This window comes from Saimiri boliviensis, chromosome 14, assembly GCF_048565385.1.
Source record: "Saimiri boliviensis isolate mSaiBol1 chromosome 14, mSaiBol1.pri, whole genome shotgun sequence".
In the NCBI taxonomy this organism is placed as follows: domain Eukaryota; kingdom Metazoa; phylum Chordata; class Mammalia; order Primates; family Cebidae; genus Saimiri; species Saimiri boliviensis.
The window spans coordinates 24440486-24462143 of NC_133462.1; the positions used below are offsets into that span (position 1 = coordinate 24440486).

The window sequence follows — 21658 nt, forward strand, 5'->3', positions numbered from 1 at the left end:
AAAGACACACCACTGGGAGAACAGAGGGACATGCTTTGAGTATTTTCTTTCTGCACTTTTCACACCAGCACCACCAGCATCTGTGCAGTTTTGGATGAGATTTTTTTTTTTTTTTTTTTTTTTTTTTTGAGACGGAGTTTCGCTCTTGTTACCCAGGCTGGAGTGCAATGGCACGATCGGCTCACCGCAACCTCCACCTGCTGGGTTCAGGCAATTCTCCTGCCTCAGCCTCCTGAGTAGCTGGGATTACAGGCACGTGCCACCATGCCCAGCTAATTTTTTGTATTTTTAGTAGAGACGGGGTTTCACCATGTTGACCAGGTTGGTCTCGATCTCTCGACCTTGTGATCCACCCGCCTCAGCCTCCCAATGTGCTGGGATTACAGGCTTGAAGCACCGCGCCCGGCCTTTGGATGAGATATTTACCCTGCTGATTCTTTCCAGTGCCCCGCAAAAGGGCCAGCCGTGACCGTCTGTGAAATAACTCCAGAAGGAGGCTTTGTGAAGGAGATAACTAAAGGAAAGAAAGGCCTTCAGAGCAGCCCCTCCATTTCCAATCAGGCCATCCGCCCAGCCCTCCCATCTCCCCTGCCATCTCCATGGTTCGGGCTGACCCCACGCAAAGCAGGAACATCAGAAGGAGGCCCTCCACATCCAGGGGCACCTAATGACACCGCCTTGGTGGCCTCGCACGTTCCGCCGTGTCAGGGGTGAACCAGGCTTTCTTCTGTTGTGCCTCGTAAAATGATAACAGTGAGGTGTCACAGACCAGAGAGCAGATGTATGATCGCGTCCCTGCCGCGACGGGAATGACATCCTTTGACTCTCTGGAGAGTGTGCTGCGGAGGAACTAACCTCACTGCCTGGGTTGTACACACAACGATATTGACAGCCAACAATTCTGTGAGCGTTGCTGCACAGGGCACGGCGAGACAGTGACAGCGTGCTTCCAGCAGGGTAGAGACGGCGCAATGTGCTCCAGCCAAGGGGATAACCAAAAGCATGCCAGAGTTTTCACATTGTTTTAATGTGATTTCCCAATCCTAAGTAAAATTTATTTTCTTATGCTAGAAAATAGTCCGGCGCTGCCATATTCCAGTGTGTGCTCCAAAAAGCAGTCTGATAAAACTCATTAGAAAAGAATTAAATTCATCATATAAAACGCAGCTGTTTTATTCTCAGTAGTCCCCAGTTCAGAAAAGCATGCAGTCATTCCTTTGAGTAACACCTAGGACAGCACCGGAGAGGAACCAAGAGGTGGGTCTCCAGGACTCTATAATGCCATCTTGCTTTGGAGGCAAAAACTTGCCTCATTTCTGAGCCTTTTCAAATACTTGCTTGCAGACATCAGTGAAAGCAGATTTTTTTTTTAAACAGGGTCTTGCTCTATTGCCAAGGCTGGAGTGCAGTGGTGCAATCCCAGCTCACTGCAGCCTCAAACTCCTGGGCTCAAGTGATCCTCTGATTGCAGCCTCCCAAGTAGCTAGGACTGCAAGTGTGCACCACCATGCACAGCTAATTTTTACATTTTCTGTAGAGACCGGGTCTCATGATGTTGGCCAGGCTAGTCTTGAACTCCTGGGCTCAAACGATCCACCCACCTCAGCCTCCCAAACCACTGGGATTACTGGCGTGAGCCACCAAGTCAACATGAATGTGGAATTTTTAACTGATCAGAGGAAAGGACACTAAAGAACAAAAGGAGCTGATCATTGCTAGATTCCTCCCTTGGATAAACCTGTAAAACCATAGATGTTAGCCAAACCCTCCACATCTTTGCTCAATTCTGTCCTACTCCCCAGCCTCACTCTCTTCTCACCATGTCTTGGGTAGCAATACGGCTTGCATGGATTAGATCTGTTTCCCCGAGTTGACAGCAAACTCCTTTCAGGGGAGGGCTGAATTCACCCTCCCTCAGTTTCTCCAGCCCGTCCCCATTCAGTGACTTCCAGCTCCCTGTACCTATCAGCATGCCAGGTTCTCAGCAGGGCATTCCTCTTGCATGTGGCTACAACCGGGTACCACGTACCATTTTCTCTGAATGCAATATGTAATAGATTCTCTTATTCATTTTCACAAACAGAAACGAACAAAGCTCTCTGAGAAGATGAGGAAGAGAGCAGGAAGCTCTTGCAGTCACCTGGCTACCCCTATGCAGGGTCACTGCAATACTCTACAAGACTCATTACATGCTGGTTTTGCTTTATCTTAGAAAAGAAAGAACACGTGGAAATTTTAACTCATGTGAGAGTTATTTAACCGGCAACCAAATGCTGAGAGCTGTCAATCTGAGCGTCCTGTGAGCCCTCCTAACTCCCTAGATGTACCCGGTGCTGAAGTCCCTAAGAACGGAGTGTTTACTTGCAGGAGCACAGCCAGGTGCCTCAGGCCACTCCTCACTTGTTCACTGTGCAGGTGACAGCCTGAGAAACTTGGCAGCAGAAGATCCTGCCTTTAACCAGCATTCAGAAGTAAAAATTTCGGAAAAGTTAGCCCTGAATGCCACCTGGGGATAAGGAAAGTCAATGCTCTAAGCACAGTGACTTTGCCCAGCATAGGGAGTGTGGGGGGTGGGTGGCAGACACAGCTGAAGTGTGGAGCTCAGCAGAGCCTGCCTCAAGGCCAGCTGTCAAATTTACCCAAGCCACCAGCCTTCAGGGGTACACCAGGCTGCTGGGCTTCCTGCAGAAAAAAAGCCATACCTCAGTGCCCCAAATGGCAGAGACCCACGACGACAGCATTCTCCCACTTCAAAGAACTAGATGGCCACTGCCCAGGGAAGCAGAAAGGACTTTTCAGTTTCACCTTAATTTCATCACTCAATCAGTGACAGTCATGTAGAAACCTTTGAACACAAGCATTCCACAGTTTCTTCGCTTTAGGGACAATAACTGTTGACTTACACTGTTTTCTGCCACATCTGACTCCAACACAACCCACTGGTTTCCAGGAGGGTTCAGGGATGGGGTGAACATGGAGGGTGGTGAGGAGTGAAGAGAGCCAAGTGAGAAGATGATCAGATGACTGCACGTACTAATGAACATTCCAGATTTTGTGACAATCCCCAATACGGCCCACCTAGGAACTGGGTGATTTCTATGCCCAGCAGCTACACCTGTTGGATGTGCCTAGGTGAAGGCCAGGCTCCCTCCCCACTGGGCCCGGCGCAGCCTGGGCACCAGCCCTTGGCTCATACCTGCTGCCAGGTAGCAGCCAGGGAGTCTTCTCATGCAGCGTGCTTGTTTCAAAGAAGCTTCGGCGACAGGGAGGGGAGGATCTCAAGACCTTTAATTAGCTGGGAATTGCACCCTCTCCAGTGGCTCGCTTGTAAGAACTAGAGAGCTGAGGAACAGCTCCTCAAAGAGGAAGACGGCACTTGGCGGAAGGCAGAGCTTAAGTGCCCGGGAGAATCCTGGGTTCTGATGGAGCATGCATTCTTCATTCCTGCCAACTCCAGGCAAGAATGGCAGCAGGAGCGCATGCAGCCTCCACCATTGCAAATGCCCTGTGTGTGCCAGGGCATTGGCCCTCTTGCCCTGGGGTCTAACTGCGCTGTCTGCAGACTGTTGTGTAATTAGCAAGTCAGGCTGGGCAGGACCCCTTGGTGGAGAAGAGAAGAGCCACGCCTCCACCAGGGAGCCGCTCCCGCCTCTCTTCTGTTCCTTGTCCTGGACATTCTCCTTTGTCGAGAGAACCCAAACACCTGGATTTGTAAATTTTAAAAATCTTTTCTTTTTAGACTGTATGCAACCAATTGAAAGCAGAAGTATAGTGTCACACAAGCCGAACCAAACACAATGGTAATCTGGCTGCAGCCATCAGGCCACTCTTCAAGTTTTTCATTGTCCTCATGGGCCTCTCGGAGAGCCCCACCTAGTCCTCCACGCCCTGTGTCAGCTTTGCTCCCAAAAGCGGATGTGCAGTGAGAAGACAGATGCTACATCCAGAGCTGACGACGTGTGGTCCCTGGACCGGCAACATGGCCATGACCCTGGGGCTGAAGGGCAGAAGAGGGGGTTCTCCCCAGAACTACTGAGTCAGAATCGGCATCATAGCAAGATCCATAGTGACCTGTTTGCACACGAAACTTTGAGAAACACTTGTCTCAGACCAAGGAAGATAAAAGAGTTGAGCCTAATGAAACCCTCTGTCTTCTCTGCAGGACTCGCAAATGCGCACATAACGGCACCTTCCCTCATGTGTTGAATCTTTTCCACCCAACCTTACTAGGCTAAAAATAAGTTGCCATTCGGTCCCGGGAGAGATGCATCCAGTGCCGTCACGGGTTCCCTGCCTTGCTGACACCGCTTCCACTGCCCACACGGGGAGGTAGAAGTGGGTTTCCAGAATAACCCCTCTTGGCATCACTGCAGGAGACTTTACAGCCAACAGAGACCACCCCGAGCCCACGCCGCAGGTGAAGATCAAGTTGCCAGAACGATGCCACTCGGCTCAAATCACTAGGACAGGAAGCCGGGAAAACTCCCTTTGGAGATCAGCCTTCTGTGCAACTGGAAAGTGCCTGCTACTGACTCCAGACCCAGGAGAGCCAGACACAGCACACACAGCAAAGGGGGAAAAGTTTCCCGGTGAGTCACACGGAACGACGGGGCTCATTCACTCCTCAGAAAAGCACCTCTCGGCATCTCAGGATGACGGTGGAAATGTGTGCTGCCATCTCAGCTTTAGTTCCCTGACTCTCCCCAGATCCCCAGGCCTCGTCAGCAGAGACACATCTATCGATAATTACAGAATACACAGCTTTGGGGGCCCTTCCCTTCCACGCGCGACATTTAGTGGTGTCAGTCTGAGCATAAATACAATTAGATTTGAGAGTTCTATTACAAAAGCCAATAAAGCGGGCCTCAGTAGAGATTCTAAAATTACTTAACTTTTCTTTAGAAAAATATTAAAACAGTATTATCACATCAATGAAAAGAAAAGACAGGAAGATAATAAAGTTATGTTAAACCTCCCTGTATTTACTCATGTGTGAAACAGTTATGTCTGGTCACATAATTGCAATGGTTCTGAGAAATATTTCATATTTTATAATGAACATTAAAAGAGTTTGTGGATCATTACTTTATATGAGTTCCAAAGTTATTACATAAAACCCAATAGGAATGGTTATAAATTATCAGATCCTCCGGCCTGGCCTTGGTAAACATAACATGAAGACCGAGACATTTCAGCAGACAAGATTCATGAGAAGAGGTAAAATTCTTCCTGCATTTTAAGGAGAAAAGACCAGAGTACTTGTAACCAGCTCTTAACATTTTTGTTTGTGTTTCAAAGACATTCTATTGAACCACTCACTTAAGCCACACACAGACAAAGCTTCTGTTAGAACAAAAGATAATTTCCTTTAGACGCTGCCCCTCATCTCCCCATTTTTCATTATCCTATCTTTGGCCTTAAGGTCGCTGCAAAATTCTTGAATTTTTCAACACAGCGTGGGTTTAAAATGCTGTACTTAGCAGGCTCATAGGATACCCAACAATTCTTTATTTTCAAAAGGAGATTCTCTCTTTGAAATCTGAAAATACGGCATCTTTACAGAAACTGGAGAGTTGGTAACATTCTGAGGAAGTTTTCTTTTGGGGTCTGCAGAATAGGTTTGCAGACAGGATTTTAATTATGGGTTATCATTTGTGAACCACAGTTAAGCGTGAAATGGGTGCTATTCAATTTCCTCTTGCTTATTCTCTTTTTAAAAGAAGTAGATCACAGCATTATATTTTGTTCTGAAAAGTTACACCTGGAGCTTCCCTTCCTCCCGCCCCCCTTGCTTTCTGCAAGGTGAAGGAGTTAAGTATCAGAAGAATAGCAGCTGGGTAAACAAAGTTAAGGACCACAGAGACCACATGAAATCCTCTCGTCAGCATCCAAGAGGCGCAGCGCCCAACTAGGCCTTTGGAGATGCTGAAACCTCGGGGAGCTTTCTGATGAAACACACAGGCATCATTTGCTACCTGGTTCTAGGAAACGCAGGCACCTCACTCACTTTCGTCCAAAGCAGCCCTGTTTCCAGTACCTGTGGAGTGAAGGTGGGCGCTCGCCCTCCAGCACCCCACCTGACCCCTGTGAGGCTCCCCTACCTGCCAACTCCCGACCTTATCCCGGGTTCTCCCCTTTATACGGAGCAGCTGTTGGTGAGGCTTTCTCAGCAAACAGATGTCTTTTGGAGAATTTAAAGCTCCGAGTTGGAGGCCAGATTCTGACTGTACTTTGAATTATGTCTGCCTCGATCATTATGCAGTCATTCACATATATTTTAGACATCAATATTGTCTTGAAATATTCTCGAGTTCTCGATGCTATTTATATGCTTCCATTCTCTCCTTTGCTTCTGCTCTGACAGTACTCTCCAACGTCCCAGAGTCACTGACGGCTTGCAGATCATTTTTAACACGTATTTTTATTGGGGAGGGCTTCGCTATTTCATTTCAAACGATTTCTCGCTGAACTGAACAGAGACTGACGTACTTGGGACAACAACCAACCTGGCTGATCTGTTTGGATGGAGGCTTTACCCAGTTCAGTATTTTGTAAGCCAAAACAGTGTCATTCCTTGCCTTTTTCGAAGGACGGCAAGTTTTTACCAATGACAAAAGAAAGATTCCAAGAATGCCAATTTACAATGTGGGAGGAAAAATCTCTCCTTGCTTATTTACGGAAATGCTCATCAGCTAAAAAATGAGATTCTGATATAATATATGCCCGCAAGTAAAAGAAAAGGCAATTCAAACTATGGAAAAAAAAAAAAAAGATATTTTTAGGACTTAAAGAGTAACAGGAAGAAGCGAAAAATCTTTGGGGCTCTTTTGGCACATTTAGAACTAGGCCAAGTTTAAGAAAACCACCATGGATCCTCAGAGCTTCATATGGTCACCAAGACAGCCAGTGTCCTCCAGTGACTATGTTCTTACTTTCAAACGGGGTCAGGGCTCTCACCATCTATTGATCACTTTGTCCTGGTTTGCAAATCATCCCTTCGAAGTATTTTCGCGATGGCCTCTAGGTGCCGCTAACACTGCATAGCTTCGGCCTTTCCGCACAATGAAAACATTAATTTGCTATGAGATAATTTTTGACGTAAATGTAAAATGGTGCCCATTCGAACTCAGTAATGAAGCATGGTGCATTTCTGCAGCTCCTAATTTGACTAGTTAAATGACTCCATTACGTGTCTAACAGACAGAAGCAAATAATTTCTGGTCAGTTGATGTTCACTTACCCGTATCATTTTGCCCTGAAAATAAAGTCTCTAATCTACAATTCCTTTGTCTTAGTTTTTTTTTTTTTTTTTTTTTTTTTTTTTTTTTAGTTAAGATTGTCAAAGCAAATATACTTAAACATTTCAGATTAAACCAGTATCAACTAACAATTAAAACATCAGAGAGGATGGGCAAATCAAATACATGTAATAGGAGAGGTGGAAAACCAGTCAGCCCCTTCTGAATTAATTACTCCAACATTGCCCCTGTCACTAGGTCCTAGGGGTTAGGATGACTTTTGGGCTTCAAAAGAACAAGTGTGTATCTTTCAAGTCTATTGTTTTCCCATGACCCCAAAGAGGATACTGGCTGTTCCCGTGTCTTTTTCACTTTTCCACATAACTTTGAGGATGTTTGGAAAATTAGTAGCAGGATGCATCTCACAATAGAAAAAAAAAAAAGGCTAAATGCTGCTTGAATAAATATCAAGTGATGAATAATTTTGCCCAAAGGGGAAAAAATGGTTAATATTGAATCTTAATGTTCCTCATCTAAATGCTTTTTTCTTCCTGCTAAAAACAAGTTTAGAATTAAAGTGTATCAGTTTACACATATTGCATGCATATTAGTGAGACACAGCTGTGTACGTCCTCCACTTAAGAGCCATATGATTAAGTTATGGGATATCATATAATCCAAACCCGGTTTCTATTGGTCACCTTTCACAGACAAAAGCTTTTTAGTTTTAGGTCTATTAAATGACAGAATGTCCGATTCTGGAAATGTGCAAGTAATTATTATGAAGCACCTGTGACTCTTACTTTTTGCTCACCGAGTCCATCTATAAATTGCTTCTGAAGCATTGCTCAGAGGCTGACAGAGGACTGTCTTCCCTGTCTGGGGCAGCTGTCGGGCACACAGTGAGGTAGCTCGAGACCGGGGGTTGATCTTGGTTAACTATGGAATCAGGACCCCAGCCTCCTGCCCCATTGCCCTGAAGTGAAGGGATGATAGACTTTCAGTGGAGAAACGGTGGTCAGTACTGAAGAAGAAACCCCCAAAGTTCAGAGGGAACCCTGGGCCCACCCACTGATCACTGGCATGTCTGGATGGTATTATGAACTACGTCTGCACCAGGCAATCGGTTTTCAAAAACATGTGAACTGAAAGAACCAGTTTAAACGATCTTTATTTTTCCCCAAAGTAACATGCTAGCTGACACAATGAAATGCACTTTTCAAAAACTGTTTGGAGCATGTGTATTTACTACCTGTATTGAGCTTTTACAATTTCAAATCTTTGTGCGTGTGCAAATTTTAGGCACTCCTGTGTCAGGGACGAGGGACGGGGAACAACACAGCCAGCTTGCCTTGTGAAGTGAAACAATGTCAAAGGGACTATTTGTGACCCATACTTTGTGGAAACGTTGGCTGATGTCGTTGCTGCCACTTGATCGGGGAAGGTGTTCTCCGGCAGAAGGCCAGTAGCTCCTGCTGGAGGAGCTGGGGCTCGCACCTCTGCTGCCCCCCCTGCCCAGGGGCCCTGAGACAGCCATCGGGGCCAGGCTCCACGGTGTGATGTAGGTCGAGCGCCTGTGGGTTTGCAGGAAGGATTTGGCCTTTTGATTTGGTGTAGAATTTACAACCTGAGAGTGATGCCTCAGCATGCAGATCTGGGTTGTACTGGAAAAAGGAATGAGGTCAAGCTGAGGGGAACAGTGTATCTGAGGAGGCTTCCACGGGGGCCGCAGGTCAGGGGTTAGGAACCGCTTCTCGTGGGCCCGCCCCCTTGACGGGGGAGCCTGCAGCTAAGAGCATCTGAAAGCCCGTGGGTGTGCGTCTTCTGCGTAGGTCAGCCTTTTTACTCTGTGTCCTGGGAACGCAGGTGGAAAAAGAAGCGAATTGCATTTGAGGATGAGCCCACGGTACAGCCTGAGCGGGGGTGAGCCGTAGGAGAACTGACACATCCCTCAGGTGCGAGGAAAATCAGAGGCACTGCACAGAAGAAAAGCGAAGGCTAACTTCCCAGCTGAAACTGACTGCCAAAGCAACACGTGGAAAACTTTACAACTCCCTGGAACCCGGCGCAGGAGCCAGGCCCCTCTTGCACTGGTTGTCAGGGAGGCCTCGGGACTTCATGCTGCTTGCTGTAGAACAGCTGGGGACATCCAACACGGTTTCCCTAGCAAAGGGTCAGCACTCCCTGCCCCAAATTAAACGTTGGTGATGCTGTCAACCCTTTGGAAAGGAAACACCGCTTCCAGATTGGGGGCTTAGCAAGGAGGTGCTGGAACTGGGTTTATAACGCCTTTTTAAACAACAGAAGGAGGCATAGAACATGGTTGATTGGAAGAAGGAATGACAACTTCTAAAGAAAATGAAAAATAAATTATTTGCTTTCATGTCCATAAAGGGAAGACGAAAGCAGATGCCAGCCACAGACAAGCGTTTCCCAGAGAGAGGAAAATGTTTCCGAAAGAAATCAGCCTCGTAGCAGAACAGGTGAGAAAGAAATTAGAGTGTCTGAAGACTGATAACTCTGGGAGCAGATGGGAACCATCTTAGAATTTGTGCAAGAGGAGGCAAGGAAACAGGGGAATGATTAGCAAATACCTTTTAAAAACACCCTGGGAAACAGGAGAAGCACCAGTGGCCAAAAGCCCTTATGCAACACCTATATTTAATAAGGACTCTAAGGGAGATCAAGGAAATTAAACACCAGTAAGCTTGACTTGAGCAGTGGGGAAGATATTGGAAACACTAATCAGGGACAAAATAGGGAAAGTTATGATTTAATTAAAGATATTCAGCATGGATTCACAAAAGGGAGATCATACGTAACAAAACTAATAGAATATTTTGAAAAAGTAACAAAAAGGAATTCAAGAGGGAAACCAGGGGTATAATTTACTGGGACTTTAAGAAAGCTTTTGTGCACTGACTCACAAAGGACTAATCTCCAGCGGTGGGGAGTTTGGGTGTGAGTGTGGTGGGGGGTGGAGAATGAATGAAGAATTGTCTGGACCAAGGGTACTTGTGAGCATTACTATGAAGAGATTAGGATTAAAAAACGGAGACTGCTGGAATTCCCGAGATCTGAGTTTTTTTAATTAATTTTTTTAAACATAGACTATCAATAGCCCTGCTTCGGAAATGCGCCCAAACGTGGTGGAATTCTACTGCAGGTGTAAGGTCGGAGGGCAGGTGGCAGTTGATACAAGGACAGTAACGTTGGAAAGGGTTTATTGAAATCTGATGAATACATGACTGTCCCTCAAATACAACGAGACCGTGACCAAAAGGAGGGCAGAGCCACTAATTGGCATTTGAATAATTAACACAAATGAAGATGGAGAAAACGTCTAGAAGGAGCTAAAGCGCTGAGGTCTGGACAGTGCGTGAACAACATCCGTGCCCACCGATCGGCGAAGTCACACATCCACACGTACATGCCGACGGTTTCACGCAGAAGCATGTGCGCACCTGCACACGCACACATTCACACATTACACAGGGACAGTCACAAGCACACCTTCCTGCCTTGCAAAGATGCACTCCTGCCTAAACACACATTGTACGCATTCATGTTCCCAGACACGTGTACACACAGTCGTGAACATGTGTGCATGGGCTCATGCTTCTTTCCCTAGAGGCTGCTCTGCCGTGTTTAGGTGGCAATGACAGATATAAAGGGTAGGAGAACATGCTATTTTCCACCAGGACAGTTGGGGAGGCGCATGATGGGGGAAAGGCCCCCTTAGTCACATTACGGTAATAATAGATGCCACAGGGATGAAAGAAGAGGCAGAGGGGAGAGGAATCATGAGACACAAAAAGATCTTTGTTGCTGCAAGCCAAACCACAGCTGAATACCTTCTCTGAAAAAATAACGGCAGAAATCCCCAAAGGGGCCCAACTCTCTCACTGGGAGACGGAGCTACAGATGCAGAAGACGGTGATTAGATCTGTGACCTGCTGTCCTCAGGGCTCCAACCCAAAGCTGACCCAGCAAAAGGCCAGGCTGGGCAAAGGCATGGAGGACTTTCCAAAAACGCAGACGTGTTGCTCGCCAAACAAATGCGTCTTCATTCTTGGTGAATGTCTAGGTCAGAATAATGACGGAAAGCATCAGGACGTATGTGTCTAGATGGGAAGCTTCCTGCTGCTGGGTAGTGCCGTCCGGTAAGTGGGCTGCGGCCACTAGCAGACAACCCTCATCTGTGGGACTTGACACTCCAAATCCCTTTGCCACTTATAAAGTTATGACAAGCCAATGGAGGAGATATGGATATAGACACGGATCCCAACATGCAAGTATTAGAATAATTTGAACTTCATTTACCTTTTATACCATTCATTAATATTAAAATGTGACTTCAACAGTTTCCATATTTAAAAGGTCATTGAGGATGAAAAGTCGCAAAATGAAGAATACATGCCCTCCTCATTGATAATAACAGGAGTATTTCCCCAAAAGTCATCTCTTGAGATGCTAAGGCACCAAGGCGTTGATTTCCCCCCCAAAAAAGTTTTTTTTTTTTTTAAAGAAATGTCCACTGTAAGCTTTCTCCCCATTTGTATAATTTTAACTATGGAGATGTACATACCCTAAACCAAATAGTTATGAATTCATACTTAGAGATTATAAAGTAAGAATGAAAGGCAGAAGGAAATTTTTAAACATATGTAAGAAGAGAAAGAGCTAAGCGTAGCAAAGCAAAATGCACCCCACTCTATTTTGACTGGAGATCCTTCTTCCAGCATCTCCCAGGGACAACTGAAGTGGACAAGCACTTCCAGAACAAGTGAGGTTAAACCGCAGGGCTCACTTGGTATCTGTGGCTCCGCTGCCATTTTAAACACTTGTCTCTGAAGCTCTCACCTTCGGACAGATGACATTTACAACACGTGTGACAAAGATCGAAAAGTGAAATCAATAACAAAAAATGCTTGTCTTTCAATTTGGTTCACACCGTCACTCCACCCCCCCCCCCCGATTTTTGATTCAGATTGAATCTGGGAATTTCTACTTTGTCTTCTAAAGCAAAGAAAATCTTTCCACTATCCTGGAGTTCACTCAAGCATGGACTAAAGCAATAATAACTAAGGAGAACAAAGGGTTAATTGGGGAGATTTAAGCGCCCCCTCCCCAACCCAACTCCCAATCTTCCACCCAAAGCTACCCTAAGTTAACATACAATCTACGTGAAAACTTCCCTCCCACCTCCCTGCTTCCACACACACTGGTCCCTCAAAATCCCCCCTCCAGAAATTGCTTTGTGATAGCTGTCACAACCCCAGAGTAGAATAAGGCTCTTTAAAGCAAAACGAAGGGTTAAAAAGTACCTGTCCGGAATGTGTCTTGAAATCAGTCATTGAGAATCATCTGTCAGTAAGACAAAATTAATTACTACATGTAAAATGAAGAAATCAATGTAAATTAAACACTGCATAAATGGTATAAAAGTTTAGGACAAGTTGATTGTTAAATAATTACTGATACCCGTATAAATTTTCCTCCAAGCCTCAGCAGAGACGTGACGTCATGGGATTCTTTCCAAATCTTCCCAAGTCAAGTGTGGGTCTTGGAGTGTTTCTCCCACATCCACCTCCAATGAGGTTTGAAGGTTTAAGTAATGCCCCAGCAAATTCAGTAACTTGCAAAGTTCAGTGACATTTTAGCACAGTTTTCAGCAGCCAAGGCTGGGATAAAGGACACGGCCCCAGTGGAAAGGTTAGATTCATGAACCCAGCAAGAGAAGAAGCATGGGCCAGGCCCCCACCACAGGATCCCCAATAACTTGGGAAATGGTGCCATCCAGTGAAATATTTTATTAATTTATGCAAAGCTGGCTTTACTTATGAAATCCAATCCGTCATTACAAATACGTCGAGAAAGTTCATAACTTAAGATATGACTTTTGAGCAACGTCAGATTTCTAAGGCCCAGCTCCATGGCTTTTTGCTGTTGACATAAATGGATAAGAGAAAGCCCCAGTGCTGAGGCCATTGTCAGTCACACACCTCAGTTGTGTCCCTTAGGGAGCTGGGCTGTCACACCCTACACAGCCTCTTTCACTCAGGTGCTCAGGACAAAGAGATCCAAGGCTATTGATATCTTATCCACTCAAAGAAGGCACTGACTGACTCATCCATCTCACCCTCAGACAAAGCCTTTGCATCATCTCCTGAAACCCATCTGGACAACGGTCTGCAGCACAACGCTCTCTCCTTTCTCAGTGGGATCTAATATGTTGCTAGAGTCGAGGACCTCCTGCAGGCATTTCTGATGATCAGAATTTCCTTCTGAAACTTCAGCCTCCTCTCTGCCATGAGAGCCCAAGGCTATCAGGCCTTGAGTTTTCCCGCGTCTCCCTGACCTTCTACCACATTTCAGTGTCTCCTGAAGCTTTTGGGGTCCATTCCTCCTTCAATCTGAGGGTCCTGGCAGTGACTTTATCACTGGGGCTTAACCTGGAAGTCAAATGCCATCAGCTGTCCACCAGAGATGGTGGACAGACTACCAACCCCCAGGAGAGGATTGACTAGAAGAACATGCCTGCAACAAGACCCCCAAACTCCACCGCTGAATGGGCCCCATGTGTCCTCCAAGTGTACTTTGCAACAACCAATATACAGAAATAAAAGATTTCCAATATACAATTTGTAAAATTAAGGAGCTGAAGATTACTTAGGAAAGGGCGATTTGCAATGCAAACGAACTTTCTGATTTATAGAGTCACCACGGGGTTCCTTACATGAGTCAATCTAAAATAGAATTCAGCTCACAATGCATCTAAAATAGGATTCGGTCGCCAAAATCCAACACCCATGCGTATCAGCAACGGCCCCCATTGCAGAGGGAGGTGGTCCTGCAAACTTTGCTGTACTTCTTTCTCCAAAGGGTTTCCTGCAAGGGCATCACCCATCTCATTGAATAGGCTTTCCTTCAGCTTGGACTATTATCCTTGGCTTTGAAATCAGGTTCACTTTTCCATTCACAACCAACCCCTCCCACACTTCAGAAGACCTGCCCCACCTCACTGCCATCGGCTAGGTCTCTTCATGTTGGGACAGGCATTAGATCTTGACCAAGAGAGGCCACCCAATTCCTGTCTTGGACTTGAGATTTGGTGGGAGGTGATTTCTCATTGGAGGAGCAAATTTGAGGCTTAAAATTAAGTGAAAGAGGATATAAATATGCCGTGGCTTTGAGGCAGTAATTCCATTTCTGGTAGTCTTCCCTAGAGAAATACGGTCAAGCACCAGGGCAAAGGGAGAAAAAGAGGAGCTGCCTTTATGTTCAAAGACATTCCCTGTATTATATTTGAAATAATAAAAACGTGGGAAACAGTTGACGTATTCAACAATAGGGCAAATAACTATATAATGAAATTTTCTTTCTCTCAATAAATGTAGCCATACATTTATACATATACGTTTTAATAACATGAGGAAAACTTTCATACTACACATATATATTACATGTATATGACATGCCGAAATCATACGACACAGTAAGAGTACAATTCCATAAAAGCTAGGCAAGGAAGAAAGCTGAAAGGAAAAATACTAAAACTGTGGCAATCTTCATGCAGTAAGCAGTGCCTGGCAGTTTTTTTTCTCCTATTTGTTAAATAATCAGAACAGAAAAAAAAGTAGAATTTACTTTTCTTTCAAGAAAACCCAAGTTGATTTCTTTTTTGAAAAGCAAAACAGATTGGGTTAAATGTAGTGAATTAAAAGTAAGCTTCAATTAACTTCCATTTTTTGTGAAAAAGTTAAATTTCTATGAATGCTGAAGATTTTATCTCACTAACACGGTAAAAATGTTTTATTTAAATATTTTCTATTTGAAACATTATAAGGTCTTAGCTACTGATCCGGAGCTGAGTGATACTAAAGCTGAACTAGAGACTTGGGCAGGTGGAAATAAGTACAGCTGTGTGGGGTCATATGTGTCCATAGCGTTCTGTGTCTATGTCCCAGATAGGGCCCTCATACCAAACCAGGATGTGCCCCAGGAGATGTGCTCCCCGACAGCAGGGCTGTGAATGACAGCTTTTTGCTGCTCACACAATGGCCCTAGCCCAGAGTTAGGTATAAGACAACATCTTAGTAAATGCCGCGTAAGAAATGAGTGTCCTGGCCGGGCACGGTGGCTCACACCTGTAATTCCAGCACTTTGGAAGTCTGAGGTGGGCATGTCACGAGGTCAGGAGATCGAGACCATCCTGGCCATCATGGTGAAACCCCGTCTCTACTAAAAAATACAAAAAAAAAAAAAAAATTAGCAGGATGTAGTGGCACGCTCCTATAGTCCCAGCTACTTGGGAGGCTGAGGCGGAAGAATTGCTTGAACCCAGGAGGCGGAGGTTGCAGTGAGCCGAGATCACACTACTGCACTCCAGCCTGGCGCCTGGCAACAGAGTGAGATTCTGTCTCAAAAAGAAAAGAAATGAAATGAGTGTCCTTTGAGTATGCCTCTGATCTCCGTGAAACCGTAAGCTTGCCCGGAATGATGGCCACTGCTACCATTTCTGCATGTTACTATAAGGAGTGTCTGTGCCTGCACAGAGGGATATTCAGGAGTTACCAGTGCCAATACCAGGTCAGCAAACCGGCCTGCCATGCAGGCTGGTAGGGCTGTGCAGTGAGAAGCCCCGAGGATCTTGGCCTTGACTCTTCTGAGGCACAATCTTATGATGCCTCAATTTGCCAGTCCTTAGAACTGGAGAAGTAATCTTCTTCCCCAGAGATTTTGGTGTGCTGAGTCAGAAGTAAAGAAGTAAGTTTTCTCTCAAAGGCTGAAACAGTGCTGATTGCCAAACAGAAGAGGGAAATCTGGTTTTAGTTATTTAAGACGTTATTTTACTTGTACTTCTGGCTATGGTAAAAGGGCTTGTACCAAATCAACTGTCTTATTGAATACAACCAGAAAAGCTGCATTAAAAAAATAGTGGTGTATGTATGCGTGTATATAAACTTTTTTTTTTTTCTTGAGACAGGATCTCACTCTGTCGCCCAGGCTGGAGTGCAGTGGCGTCATCTTGGCTCACTGCAACCTCTGCCTCCCAGATTCAAGCAATCCTCCCACCTCAGTCTCTTGAGTAGCTGGGACTACAGGCACGTGCCATCACAGCCAGCAAATTTTTGTTATTTTTTGGTAGGGATGGGGTTTCACCATGTAGGCCAGGCTGGTCTCAAACTCCCATCCTCAAGTGATCTGCCCGCCTTGGCCTCCCAAAGTGCTGGGATTACAGGCATGAACCACCGCACCTGGCCAGTATGTGTGTATATAAATAATTTTAAGGTGTAATAGAGTTATCAAAGGAGCCAGGACTTGACAGGTCAAGATTCTGAAAAGGAAGGAGCACAGAATGCTTTTGACTTTGCTTTTCCCCTTGAGATAATTGTGAACTTACAAATGGCAGCCAGCGAGATGCTAAGAAGCAAAGCAGAGACTTCAGTAGTCCAAGGGACCAAGAAGATAAACACCAGAATCTAGGGCTTGGTAAGGCAGAAGTTTCCTGGTAAGCACTCCACACATTCATGTTACCCCTAAAGGGGTACAGTTAGGCATAAGAACAGGTAACAAATAAATCCTTAAGGCTGGACACGGTGGCTCATGCCTGTGATCCCAGCAGTCTGGGAGGTCGAAGCAGGCAAATTACGAGGTCAGGAGTTCAAGACCAGCCTGGCCACCATGGTAAAACCCCATCTCTACTGAAAATACAAAAATTAGCTGGGTGTGGTAGCAGGTGCCTGTAATCACAGCTACTCGGGAAGCTGAGGCAGAAGGATCGTTTGAACCTGGGAGATGGAGGTTGCAGTGAGCGGAGATCACACCATTACACTCCAGCCTGGATGACAGGGTGAGAGGCCTTCTCAAAAATAAATAAATAAAAATTAAAAAGAAATAAATTATTAAAATCTGCTCGATTTCTGATTGACTTAAGGTGATCTGTCCAAAGCCCAGTGGCCTACTGGAAGCAAAAGTAAATCTTCCCTAAAGGAAGATAACATCATTTAATGCTGTGCTGTCCAGCAGGGTAGCTGAGGGCCACATGTGGCTACTGGGCACTTGTGATGTGGCTTTGTCAGAATTAAGAAGTGCTGTGAGGTAAAATACTTGGATTTCCAAGACTTAGTACAAAAAAGATGTGTAAAATGTCCAATTAATACTCTTTATATTGGTTACCTGTTCAGATGATAGTACTTTGGGTATACCAGATTAAATACAACAAAATATGTTATTAAAATAATTAACTAGTAATTCTTGCTTATTTCATGTTGCTACTACAAAATTTAAGTGGCATGTGTGGTTTACATTATATTCCTGTTTGGCAATTCTCATATAGAGCCAAAGAGTATCTCCAAAATGTGTTTACACCATGTCTGACATGTGACAAAAATTACCAGGTACACCCAGAAATAAGACCAAATGAGTAAAAAAACAAAGACAGAAAAGCAGGCAATGGTGAATGTAATCAGGTCACAGAAGATCCAAATATTGAGTTCTAGAGTTACAGACTTTAGAATAACTATACCTGATATATTTAAGAAAATAGATGACAGGGAGTTTAGGTAGAAAATTGGAATCTCTAAAATAAGTCAACTAAAAATTGTGAAACTAAGAGTACACTATCTGAAATTAAAAACTAGATCGTTTTGAAACACTTCAAGAAAGAGTAAACTGGAAGAAGAGGCCGTTTGCTCAGTACCACAGTGTGTCCTGTTCTTGACCGCAAAGATACATAAAGTTTTGCTCTTGTGCTAATCTGGTCCATGACTACCTTAGATCCCGAGCCCAGACAGATTCTCTCCAGTGAGTCAGAGGACTAAACATTTGATATGGTTTTGATCTGTATTCCCGCCCAAATCTGAGGTAGAGAGTTGTAAAATGTTGGAGGTGGGGCCTGGTGGGAAGTGATTGGATCAAGGGGAAGATGTGTCATGAATGGTTTTTAGCACTACGCCCCTTGGTGATGTTTTTGTGATAGTGAATGAGTTCTCTTGAGATCTGGTTGTTTAAAAGCACATAGCACCTCCTGCCTCTCACTCTTCCTCCATTCAGGCCATGTGAAGTGCTAGCTCCCTCTTCACCCTCCACCATGATTGTAAGTTTCCTGAGGCCTCCCCAGAAGCTGAGCAGATGCCAGCATCATTCTTCCAGTATGGCCTACAGGACTATGAGCCAATTAAACCTCTTTCATTTATGAATTACCCAGTCTCAGGCATTTATAGCAATTCTAGAACAGACTAATACAGGTATTGATCGACTTATGACCTATGCAACTTACAACCATTCGACTTTACGACCACAATCGCTAGCCACAACTGCTCCGTGTCTGGCAGCGCAAACGTTACCCAGCTGGGCGTACGACAGTGCGGACCAGCTTCCGGCAGCACTACCACCTCCACGTGCACCATTTCAACTGCTATCCCAGACTCTGTACAGCAATTTGTGTTTTGTGTCTTGGATATTTTTCATCAAACCCCTCCCAAGATGTCTACCAAGAGGAAATTGTCTTTGTCTATGCCTCAGCCTACCAAGAAGGAAAGAAAGGCCATCGATCTCGACGTGAAAATGAAGGTAATTAAGCAGTACGAAGGAGGAAAGAAACTGAATGTGATCGCAAGTGACACAAAGTTATCACACTCGACTGTGTCGACGATTTTGAAAGATAAAGAAAGAATACTGCACATATAGCCTACTCAACTTACGACCAAATCATGTTACGACGGGTCCGTCAGAACCAATCATGGTTGTTAGTTGAGCACTAGCTGTACAGCAGTGCGAGACGTTAAGACTCTCAAGTCCTCATGACCGATAGAAGAGATATGCTCAAATGCAACAGAGGTTGGGGTTCAGAAGGACCCCTGGTTTTTCGGCTTTTCATCAAAATTGACCTTAGTATTCCCCAGAGACCAGAAATAGTCTCAACACAACAGACCTGAAGCTGATACCAGGTGGTCCAACGCAGACTGGAACATTCAGGAAAGAGTTTTCAGGGTTTGCATGGACTACTTCTGGGTGGTCCGTGAGGAAGCCACAAGGATGTTTAGATTGTGCTCTGATGTCGCAAACATCCAACAGCAGAGCAAAAGGCAAAGAACGGAGTCGATTTATTTTGTCTACATAACACCAGCCTTGCAAAGAACCCTCGAAATACCTTGCTGCCTTTGTCTAACTCTTGCTATAAAAAAAAAAGGACACAGTCGTTCTCAGAAAAGCAAGGCGAGAAGCAACTAGCTCAATCAATTTTTATGTACCAGAAGGGCTATTGTAAGTGCAAAACTAATAAACTCCGCTCTCACCAAGTATCTCAAAAGAGAAAAGAGGACTGATGTGCTAGGAAAAGAATTGGATTTGGATTGGAAGAAGAGCTACCTGATTGTCAAGGGTAGCAGGATGTTAAAATATGTGTTTTTCTTACTCTTTGGATGGAAACTCCACAAGTCTGACCACAAATCAAAAAGGATGAATGCTTGCTTTATCCAAACGGAGAACCAGGACTGGTCAAGAAGTATCTTCAACCTCATGCAAAGACTCAATGTTAGGCTTTAGAAGGATTGAATTAGAAAAGGCAGAGAGTTGCAAAATAGAGGAATTCTTTAGAAGGAGTTGGTGGGTGTGATGTTCTCACTAGCCCTTCTTCCATGCAGAATGGACAGAGGTTGCTTCCTTCACTTCAATCCCAGTTGATGGACCCTCAAAGAGAACCTGTTCCATGTCCCTTGGTGTCAGTGGGACATGAAGCCCAGCTACGCAAAAGTGGAAAGGCTGGAGGCTGTTCTTATGGTGGGTTGAGAGGAGGTCTGTATGGGGAAAGGTTCCAGTATCAGTTTGTTGGAAGACATGAAATGTACTTCCCAGTATTTCCGAAGGTCCAGATGTGGGTCATTGTGGAAGGACCCTCTGCATAAAAGTGCTGTCAAGGACTTTGCCCATGAGGCTGCCTAAAAGGATGAGACAGCTCAACTGGAAGAGACTGGATATTCACTGCTGAAGGGCTAGCAGCCAGCAGCCGCCAGAGGCCACATGCTCAAACTGTAGGTGATAGAATTCTGGAGATGTGGGAGAGCCCCCAAGAACTCCAGAAAACATCCAGCCCAGGAGAAAAACAACTGTCATGACTCTGTTCCCAGCCCTGACTCCTCTGCAGGCCCTGTTCAAATCCAGGGTGGCCGGAACACATAGGAGAAGAGAAAACACGAGGCTGGGGACCAGGGAAGCCATGGCCTGCCCCCATCCCCAGGCCTGCAGCAGGCTGAAGCCAGCTCCAGAAGATGATTCCACTCTAAAAGAAGCTTGGAGTTAGGAGTAAGACATTGAAACATATGCTTCCATGACCACAATGAGGCTCTTCTGTGACTTAAAGGCACATAAAGACCTGCGTTATTCCAGTGTGACCAAAAGCTTTGTGGGAACTCACTTAGATTTCACCCAAAATGGGTGCGGGAAATTCAGTATCACGAAATGGGTTTAAACGGAGAGAAAGAGTAACTTTTTGTGCTTCCACACTGTGGACTTTTCTCTTTAAACATAAAGACGATAAATCCCCAGAAAGGAAGGAGGGAGTTCCTTACTTGAAGAATATGGGGAATCATCATTTTTTCACAAGCAATACTGTCCTTTTATCTATGAAGAGAGAGGGGCCTCACCAGGATGGGATTCTTTGCTCAGTCATGACGGAGCCAGGACAGGCATCTGGTCCCCAATCCCTTCTACCACACTGCCATGGGGGAGATGATCACCCATCGTGGAATCAGCGGATAGGGCCAAAGACCCTCTCACCTTCCCTGTCTGTATAGGACCTGCTTATCTCATTCCTTTCATCATTAAAATGCTGGTGAGTCAGATCCAGATAAGAAAAGCCAGCTTCCTTTAGGTGGTCACCGTTTTTCATGGCTGGCCACCATTGTGAAGTGGGTGGTGTCCCTCCCCGGGGACCCACCAAGCAAGATTCCAAAGCCCAGGGGTACCTGGGTGAGAAAACATGCTTTAGCTGGGAGTTTTCTTGACACATTCTCTCCAGAGACCCTTCTGGAAAATGTTGCAGCCACTGGCACCTTGCACAGCACTCCAGCATCCCACCCATTCTCTGCGGGCACCCATCAGCTGGGATACCCGGGGAGAGCCTGCAGCCACAGCTCAGAAAGCGCCACATGGCAGGGAGCTGGGTTTCCAGCAGGCAGGAGAGGAGGTAAGCGCTCTCCGCAGTGTCCTGCTGTGTTCGGAAACCCCATCCAAGAGGCAGCGTATGGATCTGTGTATGGGTCTGCTGTCGCGTAATGAAATGGTAATGGGAGGCAGTCCGGAACTCCTCTTTACACAGCCACCAACGGATGCCATCCACAAGGAGGGCAGCTGCTCCTCCAATCTGCCCTGCTTTTTCAAGTCAACACTCTCTTTCAAGACCAAGGACACCTCCA

At 45.4% G+C, this 21658-nt stretch overlaps 1 protein-coding gene across 11 annotated transcripts in view; it reads right to left on the reverse strand.

The window, feature by feature from the left end:
- ZNF536 (zinc finger protein 536) overlaps nt 1–21658 on the reverse strand; it is a 486467-nt gene that overhangs the window by 58005 nt on the left and 406804 nt on the right. For 2 of the 11 annotated variants that reach the window (XM_039467088.2, XM_074384329.1), the window contains one exon: nt 12566–12605. The exons of the other annotated variants lie outside the window; for them this stretch is intronic. In XM_039467088.2, coding sequence (XP_039323022.1) covers nt 12592–12605 — 14 coding nt within the window. In that variant the 3' untranslated portion in view covers nt 12566–12591. The remainder of the gene's footprint in view (nt 1–12565; nt 12606–21658) is intronic. 11 annotated transcript variants of the gene reach the window in all.